This window comes from Psittacula echo (assembly GCF_963264785.1).
Source record: "Psittacula echo genome assembly, chromosome: 5".
Lineage (NCBI taxonomy): Eukaryota > Metazoa > Chordata > Aves > Psittaciformes > Psittacidae > Psittacula > Psittacula echo.
The window spans coordinates 7,261,441-7,279,594 of NC_137739.1; the positions used below are offsets into that span (position 1 = coordinate 7,261,441).

Genomic DNA, 18,154 nt, shown 5'->3' on the forward strand with positions numbered 1-18,154 from the left:
CGGGCTTCTCATGGGTTGATAAAAGATAAAATCCATCTTTAGAAACACCCATTTAATTCAAACCATCAGTACGACAAATATGGAACAAATCCATTTCAAATGTTGTAGTAGTTTGACACCCTTAATTTAGGTTCCCTCAAAAGATGCTACCTTTAATTAATTGAGCAACTTTTACTCTTCTCACAGTTTAGCCTCTAAGGCAAAACATACTGATGCATCCACCTATTTTCCCTTCTAACAAAAGTGTTACAGCAGAATAAACATACTACATTTAAAAAACATAATAGCATGATTTTGAAGAAAGACACACAACTCTACATATTTATCATGCAAGACTAAGTGATCACAATTAAGCTGTTTGGTTATTCTGTATACGTGAACTTAGTGCTGCAAGATACTGGAATTAAAGGATGCTCAGCATTTTTCATAATCATGTTTTCTCTTTTGCAATTTGACATGAAATACTACTAACTGGTAGGTATTGGTTTAACACTTAAACACTACTGATAAAACAATAAACCCCAAATAAGTGAGGGACTAATCCTCCTGACTCTCTCAAATGTGAAAACCACCACTGCCTAAGGGTCTACTCAGAGCTTTGTTAGTAACATTCTGTTTTAAATATGCAGTTCACCACCTTTTCCTGAACTCTGACATCTTCAGAAGAGTAATTCCAGTAACGTCACACTACATAGCAACGGTGCAATGAAGATAGCAAGCTTATTTCCACTTGTGATTTAACGCAATATTCTCACAATTTGCTCTCAGATAAAAATATCTATCTACATATTTTCTGTTGCACCTTTTCCGAAAATGAGGGGGTCATTTACAGCATGTCTGCCATGCCATTTAAACTTTATTCACACAATAAAAATGTTTAGGAACACTTGGAAAGAAAAAAGATCTTCCAGATTTAAATCTTTCACAGTGTTATTTTCTGCCTGTAGTGTATCACCCACCTTCAAACTGCTCTGTAACAGCCAAAACTTTACAGAGCATTCATTCATCAAGCACATTGATAGCACAGAACACACAGTCTCATGAGTGAAACCCAGGAAAGGACAAAGGGAAGGTTAAATGTTTTAGCAGCGCATGCTGTTCAGCAAAATGAATTACAAGCAGAACACAATAATGAACTCCATAACGAATCAGGAAGGTCAGTAGCGGGGAAGTACAAACAATACATATTATTCATTACCAGCTGAAGATGGTAATAACCTCACTTGCCATACACAAGTTCCTTAGCTCTAAACAAAGAAGCTAAGTACTGCACTGGTTTCTAAAACAACATGTAACACACAGGGCACACCTATGCTACTTCAGATGAAGAATATGTCCAGAAAGGCTGAAGTATCTCAATTCTTAAAGATACTAAAACTCTACAAACAAGGCAACCTGAACTACTTGGGCTCTGCTCTGAATGGAGCAATGGACCAGATGCCCTCCAGAAATCCCTTCCAACTCAAGCTATTGTATGGTTCTGTAAACTTGACATTAAGCTATAAAAGCATAATCATTGAGGCATTAAGCTTCCGTGAAAATCCTGGGACATCAGAAAATTCCAAACTCAAATTTTCTGATTCCTCAGAATATCAAATAAGGAACTTACAGGAAACAATTCCTACTGGCAGTGCTATCTCAAGACCTCAGCACTCTGTCACAAACATATACGTATATATAAGTCTGTGCAATTGTTATGATATTTACTTCTCAGCAGATTGTCACAATTTGAGGAGATGAAAACAATTTTTAGCCTTTTTTCTTTTTCAGTGAAGACTGCAGATTTAAACAGTGTCACTTCACAAAAGCTTACTTTCTCTTATAAGTGGTCTCAGTATTTTTACTTGTATGCTTTCTAGTACAAAGATTATACACACAAAAAATTGTTTGGGGAGCACATTTGAATGTCAATCATCTAGAAGGGAAGTATGACCTTGGGCTTATGCATTATGATTCTATTTACTTTATGGTCTACTTTTGCAGAATAGAAGTATTTATTCCCCCAAAACATTTATTCTGTAATCTTAGTGATCTAGTAGAAGGTGTCCCTGTCCATGGCAGAGGTTGGACCCAGGTGATCTTTAAGGTCCCTTCCAACCCAAACCATTCTATGATTCTATGGTCTTCGTCTAAGTTCAATCCCCATCTCTCTCTGTGTTAATCAACTCAAACCCTGTATCAGTCTCTCTCCTCTCTATCAAGTTCTTTACACCTTCTCAAAGGAAAGCACTTCAGCTTCTTGCTTCAGTCTATTTACCCAGTTATCCCTGCCACTCCTAGTCCAATTTCTACTTCTCCAGCCTTCTTCATCCTCATGTCATACTCTTCTCACTGATTCCCAATCTCAGGCTCATTGCCTGAGGTTTCTTATCTGGTCTTCTTGTCCCTCATCTCCCATTAGATTGTTGCTTTCCAGTCTTGACCACACTGGCTCCAACCTCTGGTGCTCCCAAGATATTTTAGTATTATATGTAATGAATATATTGCAAAATAAAATGAGTCTTATTTTAAATGGAATTAAAGTAGACTCAAAGTGAGAATAAAGCTAGAAATCTAGTTAGTTAATTTGCCATAATAAAGTATTTGAGTACTTACAAAGAAAGCAAAAGAAGACACATAAAGGAAGCAACCCCCAGACAGTACAGAAAAGCATGGCTACTGAAAGAACAAACCTTCTACTATGCCTCTGCTAAGCAAGACTATAAAACGTAAGAAACAAGAAAACCAGCATGTGCCAAGTAAGTAATCCTAATACATTTCCCACCACATGTAAACAACTTCAAATTTGTTACTGTCTTAATCAAAACACTAACAATCACTGGTATAACCTGCAGTGTACACAAGCCTCACCAACCAATAAACACTGAACCTGAGATTTTGTGTTGCATTTTCAGGGATTTTTTTTAACACAGATCCTGAAATGCAGCCATATAAATATTCCTCAGATACACTAAGGTATTTAATGTAAACCAAATCTAACTGACAAGTCCTAAACTCTCACATTTTCATACGTATCTTAATACCCCTTCATGTGTAGTGGAGATGAATACAACAAATTGTGTTTAGCGGTTTTATGCTTGGGCAGTAGAAGTTGAAAATGCTTTGGCTTTGCCTTTCAGGTATTAAACCAAACAAAAACAGAGGAAATAGCTTTTTGCTCTTTTAAACCTGGACGTATGGCTGTGTTGTCCACTGACAGGGAGATGATAATAGATGTATTTTCATACTTTATTCCATTTTACAAAAGGAATATTTGTTCCTGTAAAGGTGTAAAACACAAAAAGATGTCTCTCCCCAGTACTGTATTTTAAATAATACCATATACTTACTTGCAAGGGTTCCATTTTAAGTTTCTCCACATATCTCTGATGGCACACACTTTGAAAAACATTTGTTGCTTTTCAGTGACTCATGACTATGCACCTTGCCTTTCACCTGCCCTGGCCACATTACTTACATACACTGCAGCTTTATAAACAGATAAAAAAAAGGAACCGAGTTTGTCTGTTGAAATGACATGCTTCATTGCCAAAATACCCAGCTGTGAGCTGGGATACCAAAGAATATTTCCCAAGAGCAGTTCACTGTGTCTGTGAAACAAACGGTAATGCTGACTTATCAGAAATGCAATCAGTAAAATGAAGAAGTAAATGAAACATTAGCACAGAAAGCCCACACTCACCTGCACCAAAGCCTCCTTCATAGCAGTCCAGTTTGAGACTCTCCATGCACACTCCAGTACGAGGTAAGGATTGATATGACCTTTTGACTGGCCATATTCTGTCAAAGGTTCCCATTGGTTCAGTTCTTTTGAGCAACTAAGAAAATCAGAACTTTTGTCAATTTGCTTGCCAAAAACTTCAATAAAAGTGACTGTAAATGTTGTGTACCAGAATATTATCTGCATATTTGTTTGTCTATGAACAGCTCTGCAACCACTGCAAAAGTTTAATCCAGATAGGATGATTTTTTTAATTATTTATTTATTTATTTACTACCAGTTATAACACAGAAATCTGTGAAGTGGGAAGAGCTGCATTTTGTGTCTCCCAGAACAACCACTTTAAACAGGAAAAACAAATTTTAACTCTAGTCTGTTTCTACCAACAGTACATTACGTGTTTACAACACTCCAGGCATATCACTTTCCCCTGTATCTTAGCTAAATCCTGAGCTAAGTTTATTCTCATAACTAATGCTTTAAACCAGCAGAGTATTTTACTTCTATTGCAGGGCAAAAATGCTTGCTCTACATTAGCTTTTAAGTCTCACCGAATCCAATGGTCTTCCCAGAGCTGATACTCAGGAAAGATCGAAGGGGAAGCATTGTTCCGTTCATGTTCTTTTTTCGCCTTTTCCATTGCTTTTTCATAAGTTTCTTGAGCCTAAATAGAGATCAAACCATTTTATTTTTTACAACTGCTATATACACATTAACTCAACATTCTTTTCCTTATAAAAAAAGTTATGAGAAAATGTCTATGAATTCTAAGTTAAATAAATAAATAAATAAAAGTGAAGAGTGATGTGTGTTAACTCGTTTCTGAATATAGTAATTTTTGACAGCTTTACAAATATCATGAAAACTTGATGGATGTGCTCAAAAATCTCACCTTGTCTAGGTATTAAACTGACATTAAACTACTACTTTAGCCAGGACAGAAGCTGTGGCACTTTCTATTTTAGAAGACTGAAGCTATTTATTAATATTCAGAATATTTTCTTGCTGATCAGCATCATCCTAACAGTAGAAGTACTCAAATCGTTTTTAATATCAACAGTGTACCTGTTCAAAAAAGCCATGTTGCTCATAGGCAATAGCTGTTGCTGTCTCTGGGAATTTACAGCGTTTCTGCCATAGTCCTGCCCACATATCCTCTTCTTGTAACAAAGAGTAGAGCTCAGCAAGGGAATCCAGTATTTCCTAGGATGTTAAGCACATACATTTCTCCATAGTCAAGCTGTCCTTATAAAGCACAGTAGATAGCAAACCCACATGTTCTACACTGAGGCAAATTGATAGAGATATTGAAATAGAGAAGTGTTTACATAAGCTCTTTTTCAAACTCTAGAAGACAAGCAATTAGTAATGACCAAGTACTGAGAACAACTCCACTGCATTACATGACCAAAAAACCCTCAAAAGACCAAAAAACACTATGGCTTCACTATGGTCTGTACATTGATACTTCCTGGTCTTCCCTGATACATCAGATCAAACCATAAAGAACAAAATTGTTTAACAAGCCAACAGCTCAGTCTTTAATGTAAAAAGAATCTAATACTTAGCTTCCTCAGCTGATCACAAACATGCCCAGGTAGATCTTAACTACCTGACAGACTACAACAGCACCTGTTCACAGGGTACTCCATTTGTTTAGGTAGCAATTTGTTAAGGAGAAAAGGAGTCTTAGGGGACACCTTATTGCCCGCTACAACTACCTGAAAGGAGGATGTAGCAAGGGCAAGGTGGGTGATGCTCTCTCTTCAAAAGTAACAAGCAATAGGACAAGAGGAAATGGCCTCAAATTGTGCTACGGGAGGTTTAGACTGGAAAAAATTCCTCAGTGAAAAGGATGTCAAGCTTTGGAACAGGCTGCTGTAGTGGTGGAGACACCATCCCTGGAGATATTTAAAAGATGTGTAGATGTAGTGCTTAGGGATATGTTTTAGTGGTGGGTTTGTCATTGTCAGGTTTACAACTGGACTCGATGACTTTAAGGGTCTTTCCCAACTTAAATGATTCTGTGATACTATTGTACTACACTGTCACTGTGTGTTTCTCTTCATATTTCATAAGGTATTTCAATTAATATAACACTACCTGTTGAGGAGGAGTTATGCTTTCCTGCTCATAAAATTCTGTTGTCTGCTTAGGCTTAATTTGTAGACTCAGTCCTTTTTCGAAGGCTTGATGTTCCAGCATCAGTGTAGAACGAAACCAGAGATTGTGAGTTTTACCCAAGTATTTCAGGACACAAGGTCTGATGGGAATGGGAGGAACACACTGCGACATTGCTTCCACAAAGCAATTCAGTGCACTCGGCTGGCAATCTCGCTGTACTTGATGGCTACCACTGCACAAGAATGGGCTTATTTCACCTGCTAGAGCCTAGAACAAAAAACATAAGAATAGTTACTTTCTCATTCAGATTCTTCAATTAGAGAATTTAGATTTAAAATCTCATTAATACAGGAAACAGTCATTTCATAAGGGTATTCCTCTTTGTAAGCTGAAGGACCCTATTCCATTCAAAAGATTCACTAGCCACAAAGAATGGCAAACTTCTCAAAGCAAGTGAACAAGTCACTATGCCATCATAGAAATTTTTCCCTGAAACATCAGTCAAAGAGGAATTTATATGTAAGGAGAGAGATACTCACATGTTGTTGTCTGTCAGACAAGATTTTCCAAAGTCGAGAAAATAGCTGTATCCAAGTCTTCTCTGCTAATGGTGTGGAAATATGACATAACTGGACAAAGGCACTCAGCAACGCTCCAGTCTAGGAACAAAGAGAGATGGATACAAATGAGCAAAATACAATTTACAGGAAAAAGCAGTACACAATTATACAGTTGTTTAAGCAGTAAAGCAAATGCCTTTTCCAACCAGCATATCAAAAAGACATTTCCTTTAGTGATACAGATTACTGTAGCAAGAACTTAATCCCATTTTCATGTTGATAAAGACTCTGATTCATTACTCTTACTATTAATAAAAAAATAGAAGGAAAAAGGAAAGAAGTTGATGACTGGTAAAGTTAATTGGATAGAGCTGTTATGGAAGTACTACTTCAACATAGCTTTCAGCCAGAATTAGTTTCTTTGAAATTATTTAAACATAAGATGCTGATTCACTTTTCTGATCCTATACCCTGTCTTTGTCACCACTGTTTTCTTAACTGAACAGTTAAAATATACTTACAGGTGGAGAAGGATGCAATATAACTTTGTAGGAAAGTAACAGAGTAAAAACTAGCAATTAAGTAAAGGCTTAAGAATTTTTTACTCTACACAAGAAATTACATCAGATTATAAGAGATGTCTACATTAAAAATAAAGTCAGCTAAAAAAATCAGAAATGTCAGATAAGGGGAAAAAAAGGCACGTCAGGTCAGCTTGAAGATTTCAGTATTAAAAGTGATTTGTCAGGAAGCTGACAACCTGTACCAACCTTCACTTCTCGAAGAGAGTCAAGAAATTTGTCATGCCGGTTGGTCAACATGTGCAGCTGATTGCCAATGTCCTTCTCAGAAAGTTCCTTAGTTTTAGGTGTACTGGTCTGATCTCCCGGAGCCAATTCAATGTCTATTTCAACATCCTATCCAGAAGCAAACAACACAAAGCATGAAGACATTTTCTATGTAGTTTTGCTTTTTCCCCCCATACAAATATAAAATGCCCTTTCAAACAACTTATTTCAGGTCTCACTGTTTCTGCTAGTTCTTCAGGTTCAAATATGCAATTGCTAGAGTACTATAGTAAAGAAAAGGCTAAACAAATGAGTGAAAGTTCTGAGAAACCCATGCATGGTTAAAACACAGTGTATTAAAAACAAGATACACTGAACAATCTTTGCACATCATCTTCAAGACATATTTTTCAAACTTACACAATGAGAAACTATGGAGAACAGTATTACATAAATAAGATCTGTCTACGGTATTTTCTCTAAGTTACCTCTTCTTTGGATTCACTGTTTTCCCTTTCACGAGGCTCTTGTTTGACATGGGTTACCATAGCGAATGCTGCTCTATCGTGACTGTCAGCAAGGTTGATAACATTGGTGATGGAGGGCAGCATAGCACCCTGACAGCTTGTCCCAATTGTAGTATTCCTTTCACACACTGCTAACAGGAGCTAAGACATTCAAAAGCACAGAGATTGCTTTAAATATACGTTTTACTGTATTATTTCAAGGAAAACATCACTACAATTTAATATCAACAAGATAAAAGTTGCTATAATGTTTAAAGCCTATTTATTACCTTTATTCATTAAATACCTAAATACATTTTCATCTTAAACTGGTCACATTTTGCCACCACTCTGAAGTTCATGACTGTACTTTCAAGAATGTTTTTCAAGCCTCTCCTAAAAATGCTGAAGAAATAGGAACCTTCTATGCCTAAATTATGTATTTTGTACTTTTTGACATGTATATTTAGTGCCCTCAATTAGCTGATGTATACAGACTCTCACCATTAACGTGGAAGTGCTCCCAAAACCAGGTAAGGGGTCAAAAAAACATCAAGCAATGCTGTTCTTTATCTCTCTGGAAGGAGTTCTAATACCTTTAAGAGTACAAAGTTATCCTCACAGTCACTTTAGGCCCATGCTTTAATATGCAACTTGTTTCAAAACTAAAAATAAAAAGGCAGTTTGGCCCCATCTTGTTTTAAATAAACCAACCCAAAATGCAATTGCGTTTCAATGCTAATCCCACCTGACAGTTATATCACCAGAACAGACTCTCTGGCCTTAACAGTTTTCTTGAAAACATCTACTATAACAATTCTTTTATTTTTTTTTATAAATGCCATCCTTTAGGAGATGGGTTTTCTTAAACCTGGTCATTAATCTTTTCACAGAGAAAACAGATTTTAAAGGTCGATAATAAAGCCACTTTAAAAGTATCACCATTTCATAGTTTAGACATTGTGCTTATTTTTAAGCACCACAGGAAGTATCTGAGGCAGCAGATTTAATATTTTAGCTTTGATACAGATAATACATACCACAAGCAATGCCGCATAATGCTTTTACACCCAACTAAGAAAAATGAGGAATAAAACATACTTCTCAAATTATATTTCCAATGCAAATGATTTCCCTACCTCAATGCACTGTTTGATCCAAAAGTGATTTCCCATAGCTTCCCAGTTTTGAGAACAGGTCACATAAAGGAGGCGCTCATAAACACGTCGCTTCATAGAATTGTCAAAGACCTCAAAAAATTTGGCTCGGATGAGTGGCTGGGCACAACGCAAACCCGAGAGAAACGCTGGCTCCAGTTTAGCAGTAAGTTCACTACCAGAAAGATTCTCATCCCTAAAATGATAAAGATGATATGACAGAGACATTACGAAGAGAAGCCTTTTATGTTTTGCAGATGAAATACTAAAAATCAATAGAGGTGATACTCTGTACAAGCCCACATGGTGAGGCACACACACAGGTGTGGCATTTTGAAAGAAACAGCAATGACAACATTGCTGCTTCCTAGAAAACTACCCCAGAACTATGATAAAAACTCTCTCAGGATAAAATTGTATTATAATTATGAAACACTTTCAACCACATCTGTATTCTGTTTGAAATGACACATGATATTCATTGGTAACAAGCTTTTGATCACCATGTCCACACTAAGGATTTGCACAATTACTCAGCAAACAGAACAGCAGCAAAGAGTAACTCAAAATAACATGAATCATCAGCACAAAATTAAATACCTGGCATTTGTTGATAATTAATTATTTCATTATATTACAAATCCTGCCAGTTTAGCTCTAGCAAAGTAACTCTCCTGCAAATGTAACATGCAACAAATTTCCAAGACAAAAAAACCCCAAACCTTTATACAGTAAGGATGTGAATAGACAGACTTCAGCTATCACCATAATGTTTAGAATGCAATCAGCTATGAGAACACCCTGTTCTCTTGGGAAAGGACTAAGTTGTGACAGTGGGAATATTTTAGTGGAGTCAAAACAAAAATCCTTTCAAAGAACTTCCATTTTCAAACTGTCATTTTTAAACACATTCTGTGGTCTCAGTGAAATCAAAGGATTTTGCATTTTAGGAAAAAAGCAAAAAATAATAATCACTTAACTCAAACCTACAAAGATTGATGCTATGGTATAAAGGTCATATATGATACAAATTATGAACCAATAAGCTGCAATAAATGATTAATTGCTGTAATTACCTATAGACGTAGTTAACAAGGTCTAAGAACTGGGCATTTAATTCAAGGTCTTCTGGAAAACGCTTTTCAATGTAAGTCATCATTTTCACTAGTAAAATGGACTTCTCCCGGAGAGTAGGTGTCTGTGTTAAAAGAAGACATGATTAATTTTGTCACTTCATCTTAAAACACGCAGAGTACTGGCAAATTCAAAGTACACCTCAGCCATCCTTTATGTCACTCTTTCACTTCTAAAGTACTGAAAAATAGCTTGGTAGAAGGTCATAGTTCTTGAAAAATAACTCAAGCATTTATCCTTCTAATATATGCTACAGAGTTTTAAAATCATGACTAAAACCAGGTTTGAGTTCTTCTATGATTACAAAAATCTTAGATTTTTAGAAGTGCATGTCCTTTTATAGAGCACTAGACTCTCAAGTACTCAACTCTAATAGAAAATATGGCAAAGTGAGGAGGCCACAAAATGTTAGAGAAATAGCATGATTTAAACCAGCATTAGTCATCCTCCTCCTGAAGAACCTATCTTAGTTAATGTGAAACAGTTTAAAACTTTTACTTTGAAACAAGTTCTCAGCAAAACAGCACTTCAGATCACACACCTAATATAAGCCTATAAAAAATTAGGTATCACAGAATCACAGAATCCCAAGGGTTGGAAGGGACCTCAAAAGATCATCTAGTCCAACCCCCTTGCAAGAGCAGGGTAACCTAGAGTACATCACACAGGAACTTGTCCAGCCGAGCCTTGAATATCTCCAACGTACGAGACTCCACAACCCCCCTGGGCAACCTGTTCCAGTGCTCTGTCACTCTCACAGTAAAGAAGTTTTTCCTGATGTTCACATGGAACCTCCTATGCTCCAGTTTACACCCATTGCCCCTTGTCCTATCACTGGCCATCACTGAAAAAAACCTAGCTCCATCATCCTGACACTCACCCTTTACATATTTGTAAACATTGATGAGGTCATCCCTCAGTCTCCTCTTCTCCAAGCTAAAGAGACCCAGCTCCCTCAGCCTCTCCTCATAAGGGAGATGTTCCACTCCCTTAATCATCTTTGTGGCTCTGCGCTGAACTCTTTCAAGCAATTCCCTGTCCTTCTTGAACTGAGGGGCCCAGAACTGGACACAATATTCCAGATGCGGCCTCACCAAGGCAGAGTAGAGGGGGAGGAGAACCCCTCTTGACCTACTAATCCACCCTTCCTAATGCACTCTAGGATGCCATTGGCCTTCTTGGCCACAAGGGCACAGTGCTGGCTCATGGTCATCCTCCTATCCACCAGGACCCCCAGGTCCCTTTCCCCTTCACTGCTTTCCAGCAGGTCAACCCCCAACCTGTACTGGTACGTGGGGTTGTTCTTCCCCAGATGCAAGACTCTACACTTGCCCTTGTTGAATTTCATCAAGTTTCTCCCGGCCCAACTCTCCAGCCAGTCCAGGTCTCGCTGAATGGCAACACAGCCTTCTGGTGTGTCAGCCACTCCTCCCAGTTTAGTGTCATCAGCGAACTTGCTGAGGGTACATTCAGTTCCCTCATCCAGGTCGTTGATGAAAATATTAAACAGCACTGGTCCCAGCACCGACCCCTGAGGGACTCCACTAGTCACAGACCTCCAGCTAGATTCTGCCCCACTGACCACAACTGTCTGCCTTCTTCCTTTCAACCAGTTCTTGGTCCACCTCACCACCTGATTATCAAGCCCATACTTCCTTAGCTTATCTATGAGGATGCTGTGGGAGACAGTATCAAATGCCTTAGATATCTTTCACTCCATTTACTTCCACAGTGGATGCAAAATATTCCAAACCTCATAAAGGGCATCCGAACATACATAACAGATCCTTTACAAACCTCCCTGTCAAAACCTGAAAATTATAACACTGGCTTACAGTTATGTAGCATTTGAGAGCAATAATGATTTTTATAGTCTCAATTTACCTGATTAGCTGCCATCGGGGAATTGTTTTTCACCCACTCTTCCACTATTTTTACCACTGCACGAAGAATTTTGGCATCAGTAGATTTTTCAATGAGAGATGTTAGAATAGCTTGTATAAAATTTTTCCTCATTTCCATGCTCATCACAGCCAGGCGAGTTTTCACGAGATCCAGGCTTAGCATTACTAGTTCGCTTGTACCTGCTATGGATACAAATAAAGGACTAGAATTGGGCATACTCCTATAAAACACCTAATAAAAATATTCTCAAGATAAGCTACTGTAATTTTAAAAATAGTAATGACAATATCTGGAAATAGATCCCTGGAAATAATGCTTCGGAATTACTACTTTCCATTCTTAAATAACTCAGACTCCTTCAAAAAACCACCTCAAATCCATTCATTCACAATCCTAAAGGCAAGCCTGTGTGGTTTCATTTTGGTAAATTACAGAACCCCAGTACAGAAAAACTGCAATTAAACTTGTGAAAGAAATACTCTATGATGCAGCACACCTATTCTGTTCCGTTAATTTCCTGACTTGCTTATCTGTCAAGTTTAATAATTTTCCAATTGCTTCTCGGTGTTAATAAAATCTGCCAGGTTCTCACTTATCTAATTAAAATATGGGCTGGGAATCTAACAGCAGCAATTCTTACGAAGTCTTTCATTCAGCAGCTTATTCATTAATAAACCAAAGTGCTCTTTACTAGCTCTGAATCTTCTTCTACAAGAACATCTGTTTTTTTCCACGACTCATGACCTAATTCATTTGATGATAGACAGAATTGTCCAGAATTAAAGAGATGCTATTTTTAAGATAAAAACTAAAGCATCAGCTCAAACAAGTTAATTCCACAGTTGTCCCATTGTTGCCAAATAGGAAGCAGTGAAAATTAAAAAGTGAAAGCACAGACCAAAAAAATTCAGCCCCTCTCCCCTCAAAAATGTTACAGAATTTCAGTATTTCTACATATGCTGTAGCTCAACAAATATTCACTAACCACTCACTGAAGTGTTTGGGTTAATACCGAAATTCATATATTGAGCAGGTAACAGGAACTCCAAGTACAATTTTTCCATCCTTCAATACTTGAGTAGTATTTCTCACTAATGCTGAAGTATTTTTCAACATGTATCAATGCACACAAAACCATTTGAACTCCTTTACTATGTTAATACATCCTAAGATACAACACTTCTAATCATTAACATCCTTAGTCTAAATAACATCATACCTGTATTTGCTTCTGCTGTTCCTGCTGTAGCCTGTGGGTTTAAGTGTTCCCTGACCATCTTCTGCAGAGATCGCATAAAAACTGAAATCAATCTGTCAATATAGCTGGGATTGTTACTGCATGCAGACTTCAGAATCATTAAAGTACCTACAGAGAAAAACAATACTTAAGGAAATAAAACTTTCATTGAGCATAACTTGATGAAATATAACAAGGGAAAGTGTAGAGTCCTGCATCTGGGCAGGAACAACCCCAGGTTCCAGTATAGGTTGGGGAATGACCTGTTAGAGAGTAGTGTAGGGGAGAGGGACCTGGGGGTCCTAGTGGACAGCAGGATGACCATGAGCCAACACTGTGCCCTTGTGGCCAAGAAAGCCAATGGCATCCTGGGGTGTATTAGAAGGGGGGTGGTCAGTAGGTCGAGAGAGGTCCTCCTTCCCCTCTACTCTGCCCTGGTGAGACCGCATCTGGAATATTGTGTCCAGTTCTGGGCCCCTCAGTTCAAGAAGGACAGGGACCTGCTGGAGAGAGTCCAGCGCAGGGCAACTGAGATGATTAAGGGAGTGGAGCATCTCCCTTATGAGGAAAGGCTGAGGGAGCTGGGTCTCTATAGTTTGGAGAAGAGGAGACTGCGGGGGGACCTTATTAGTGTATATAAATATATAAAGGGGCAGTGTCATGAGGATGGAGCCAGGCTCTTCTCAATGGCTAACAATGATAAGACAAGGGGTAATGGGTATAAACTGGAACACAAGAGGTTCCACTTAAACTTGAGAAGAAACTTCTTCTCAGTGAGGGTGACAGAACACTGGAACAGGCTGCCCAGGGAGGTTGTGGAGTCTCCTTCTCTGGAGACATTCAAAACCCGCCTGGACACATTCCTGTGTAATCTTATCTAGGTGTTCCTGCTCTGGCAGGGGGATTGGACTAGATGATCTTTTGAGGTCCCTTCCAATCTCTAACATACTGTGATACTGTGATACTGTGATGACCAAAGTTAAGATATAGGTTTTCAATATATACGTTCTTGTTCTATGAAAGAACACAGGAAAATGTTCTAGCTGTATTTTGTCCTGCCATGAAAGCAGCATGGGACTACCCAAGTCATAAACATGAGAAATCTGGATAGGTTTGAAGAAAAACTTCAATCTCAACTTCAGTCCTTAGTCTAAAACTAACAAGTAATTTTTCCATTAACCAAATATGTGAAAGTTCTGTATATATGGAGGACAAGGGGGAGAAAGGGAGGACAGAAAGGAGGGAATGGAGAGCAGATACTTCCCCAAGACCCTAAAATATATATATAAAAGAAATATTATATGCATAGTTAATCAAGCAAAATGAAACTACTCCTAATGTTGCACATTTGTTCAAGTAGCAAAAAGTAGCAAAAAGCTTTCACTTTAATAGACCCAGGTTTAGTATTTAAAAATAACTCCACAAAATTACACAATCTTGGGTTTCTAATCTAGAAACTGTATAAAATTCCATAAATCAGATACTGTACGTTGAAAAAGTTAACTGCAGAATCAGCGGAATCTGGCACAGTTCATGAATGCACTATGCCTAAAGATCACAGTCCCTTCAAATTGCACATAGTTGTTAACAATGCCTATCCTAATATCAGCTTCTCCACATTCATGCAAACCCATCAGTTTCAGCAATATCTATGCTTTAAAATACTTAACTCTTTAAAAGAAGTACATACATCCTATGAAACTGTAACCTCAAAAATCTACAGCTGCCTCTTGCCCTACTGCAACTTCATAATGCAACAAAAGCCTACACCAGTATTCATAGAAGTGTAGCTTTGTTCATTGAATGGCTGCTTTGAAAGTTTTGATTTCTTTCCATGCTCAGATGTGACTGGCACACAATGTTCAGCCCCTTAAACACAGACAAGCTATGCCCCACCTTCAATGGTCAGATTGTAGTGCTGCTTCTAAGTGAGCTCTGGACAGAATCTAAGAAATATCTTTCTTGGTTAGTTTGTTGTAAAGCACATCCTGACATCTGACAAATAGGCAATTCCCAAAGCGAAATTACAACTATCTACACAGATCACAGAGTAAAACAGTGAAGGACATTTGCCATTTAAATCAGCAAGTTTTCCAAAATTGTGCAATTTCAGGTCTGTATTACCAACACAACTAGTTCTGGGCCAACCTGTATTGTTCCAATATATCTTTGTCATTGTATTATGTAGCTGAGTTCTTTACCAGTTAAGTAAGTACAAAGAAGAAGAAAAGAAGAACATTTCAGCTCTTTAGAATGGTATATGTTAAACTTCAGATTTGCTCGCTCAAGAAAAAATAGTATTTTTGTAATTTCTTACTTAGAATTCAAGATCCATAAATACATAATTTTTCATACACTATGTTAGTCAGCTGATAAATGAGGCTTTAAAAACAACTGAAAAATAAAATATAAGATAATATCATGTAAGAATGTTCACACAGATTCCTTGAAATACTCTATCTCAGAGAACTACCTGCAGGATTTTGTTTTTTCCATGCAACAAGTTTCCAGTAACTTTCACTTTTTATTTTGGTTAATCTGAATGCTGCACCTTTTTCCTATACACTTTTAAAACAGGAGGCTTCTACCTACAGCTCTCCACTTCCAATAATTGCTCTCAAGTCAGCTACTGGGAGAAGACAGAATGCAATGAACTCCTCAGTCCCTTTCTTCACAGATGACAGACATCCCAAGCTCATCTCTCAAGTTAGCTCAACATGCTTCCCACAGCTTCCTCTGCATAATATCAGATTTCAATTTCCTTATGGAAAACAAAAGCTCATAATGTTTGTCTTTTGACTCCTAAACAGACACTCTACATATATCTACTAGAGATGTGGGAAACTTAACTTACCGAAGAGCTGAGAAGGGTTAGCATTAGTGGCTTTTTCATAATTAGTAAGTCCTTCATAAATAACCTTTCCAACTGCAGCATAAAGGCACTCCAACTCTTCATACTTTGAAGCCACACTTGAGGTACCTGCAGAGTTTGAAGAGTTGTGTTTATTTTTGGTAGCATAAGCCCAGAACAGGCAAGTAACAGTTAACACTGAGAACTCACAGTCATCTATCTAGACCATCACTGGAAGTTTATGTTGCTGACAAACCACAGTTAACACAAGCAGATCCCTCATTTATATAAACCTCTTTATTATACAACCAATGTCTTCTATAATCGTGTACCACTCCTAAATAATTAATTTTGATGAGAAGTCTAAGATAACTGATTTTTTAAAAAAGAACATTATCTAAATTAGTTCCTATTAAGACACAGCATATTACCTATTGTCTTTCTTTCTCACACACTATCTCCCTTCCTTTCTTTAGCAAAACAGCAGTTTAACAACTAAAAAATTGCACTTCTGAAGCCGAAATATTATAATTTCAAAAATGCATTAAATTTATAGTATGTATTTCTTGAACTAAAGTTATGACAGCCACAGGTCATTAAGTTTTTATGTCAATGGCTAATGATGTATTCTACATGATTACCTATTTCAACTTTTTCTTTTAAACAGAGGTTGAAAGTGTAAGCTAAAATAGACTATTAAATGCAGGAATCATAAAATATAATATTAGCACATTCCAAGGAGTGTCTTCACACCACCCTTAATCACTTAAGTTATGCAGCAACAAAGGATAAAGGGAGGAAGAAAATACCACATACTCGGTTCCGTAGGGAAAATACCCATCAGGCGAGAAAGCAAACTGTGAACTGCTCTCAAAACCTTGGTGTTCCCACAAGTCATACAGGCTGCTACACCTCGTTGCAGGGGTTTGAAGCTGCTAAGGATAGCAGGGGGCTGCAGTACAGTCAACAGGAAGCTTAAGACCTCTAAGCCAGTGCAAATGTTGGCAAAGTTGGCCTGATTGGGTTGTTCCTAAACAGAACACATACAGAAAGGCAGTGAGTGAGGGAAATCACAGAAGTATTACACAGTATAGGAAACCCCACTCAGATCTGTGAAACCCTGTAATAAGGTCGAGGTTCCTAAGCTACTGATGTTTTACAGCAATTGTTTGTCTAAGTCATGCAATATGAAACTGTAAAATACAAGGCACTATAAAATCTTCAGCCATAAAAAGCATGTACAGGTGTATGTTCCTTCTGGTGTCTTTTGTGATCCTCAGATCTGAAATTTGCTTGCAACCTTCCTAGTTGGAAATCCTTTCAACAGAGGATTATGTTTTATCTCCTTGTCAACATTGTTCAGAGACAGGCCTTCAGTGAAGAGCTAAACCAGCATATTCTATAATAAGACATAGCTCAACGGTTAGAAAAGGGGTTGTTTGAACTAAACAAAAAAATAATGAAAATAAAATATTCATAGTAATAATTCATAATATAGATAAATAAACCATAATATATAAATCAATAGGAATATATAGATTCATTAATATTTACAGTAATAATAAAAAAAAAAAAAGCGTGACCAGGAGCTCAAAGGAGATGATCCTGCCCCTCCACTCTGCCCTCGTGAGACCTCACTTGGAGTATTGTGTGCAGTTCTGGTGTCCTCAACATAATAAGGGCATGGACCTGTTGGAGCAAGTCCACAAGGATGATCAGGGGGCTGGAGCACCTCCTGTATGAAGACAGGCTGAGAAAATTGGGGCTCTTCAGCCTGGAGAAGAGAAGGCTGCGTGGAGACCTCATAGCAGCCTTCCAGTATCTGAAGGGGGCCTACAAGTATGGTGGAGAGGGACTCTTCATCAGGGACTGTAGTGATAGGACAAGGGGTAATGGGTTTAAACTCAAACAGGGAAAGTTCAGGTTAGATAGAAGGAAGAAGTTCTTCTCTGTGAGGGTGGTGAGGCACTGGAATGGGTTGTCCAAGGAAGTTGTGAATTCTCCACTCCTGGCGGTGTTCAAGACCAAGCTGGACAGAGCCTTGGGTGGCATGGTTCAGTGGGAGGTGTCCCTGCTCATGGCAGGGGGTTGGAACTGGATGATCTTAAGGTCCTTTCCAGTCCTAACTATTCTATGATTCTCTGATTCCTGGACATATCCTTGTAAACCTA

At 37.9% G+C, this 18,154-nt stretch overlaps 1 protein-coding gene across 5 annotated transcripts in view; it reads right to left on the reverse strand.

Moving 5' to 3' along the window:
* TRRAP (transformation/transcription domain associated protein) overlaps positions 1 to 18,154 on the reverse strand; it is a 109,664-nt gene that overhangs the window by 40,059 nt on the left and 51,451 nt on the right. For all 5 annotated transcript variants that reach the window (XR_013956844.1, XM_080617730.1, XM_080617728.1 and 2 more), the window contains exons 45-57: positions 16,800 to 17,013; positions 15,987 to 16,112; positions 13,115 to 13,261; positions 11,875 to 12,077; positions 9,933 to 10,054; positions 8,839 to 9,052; positions 7,682 to 7,861; positions 7,176 to 7,322; positions 6,385 to 6,504; positions 5,825 to 6,112; positions 4,787 to 4,924; positions 4,273 to 4,385; positions 3,683 to 3,818 (exon numbers count right to left, since the gene is read on the reverse strand). Coding sequence is in view for 4 of the 5 variants with exons in the window: in XM_080617730.1 (XP_080473856.1) it covers positions 3,683 to 3,818; positions 4,273 to 4,385; positions 4,787 to 4,924; positions 5,825 to 6,112; positions 6,385 to 6,504; positions 7,176 to 7,322; positions 7,682 to 7,861; positions 8,839 to 9,052; positions 9,933 to 10,054; positions 11,875 to 12,077; positions 13,115 to 13,261; positions 15,987 to 16,112; positions 16,800 to 17,013 (2,148 nt within the window). In the remaining variant the exon portion in view is untranslated. The remainder of the gene's footprint in view (positions 1 to 3,682; positions 3,819 to 4,272; positions 4,386 to 4,786; positions 4,925 to 5,824; positions 6,113 to 6,384; positions 6,505 to 7,175; positions 7,323 to 7,681; positions 7,862 to 8,838; positions 9,053 to 9,932; positions 10,055 to 11,874; positions 12,078 to 13,114; positions 13,262 to 15,986; positions 16,113 to 16,799; positions 17,014 to 18,154) is intronic.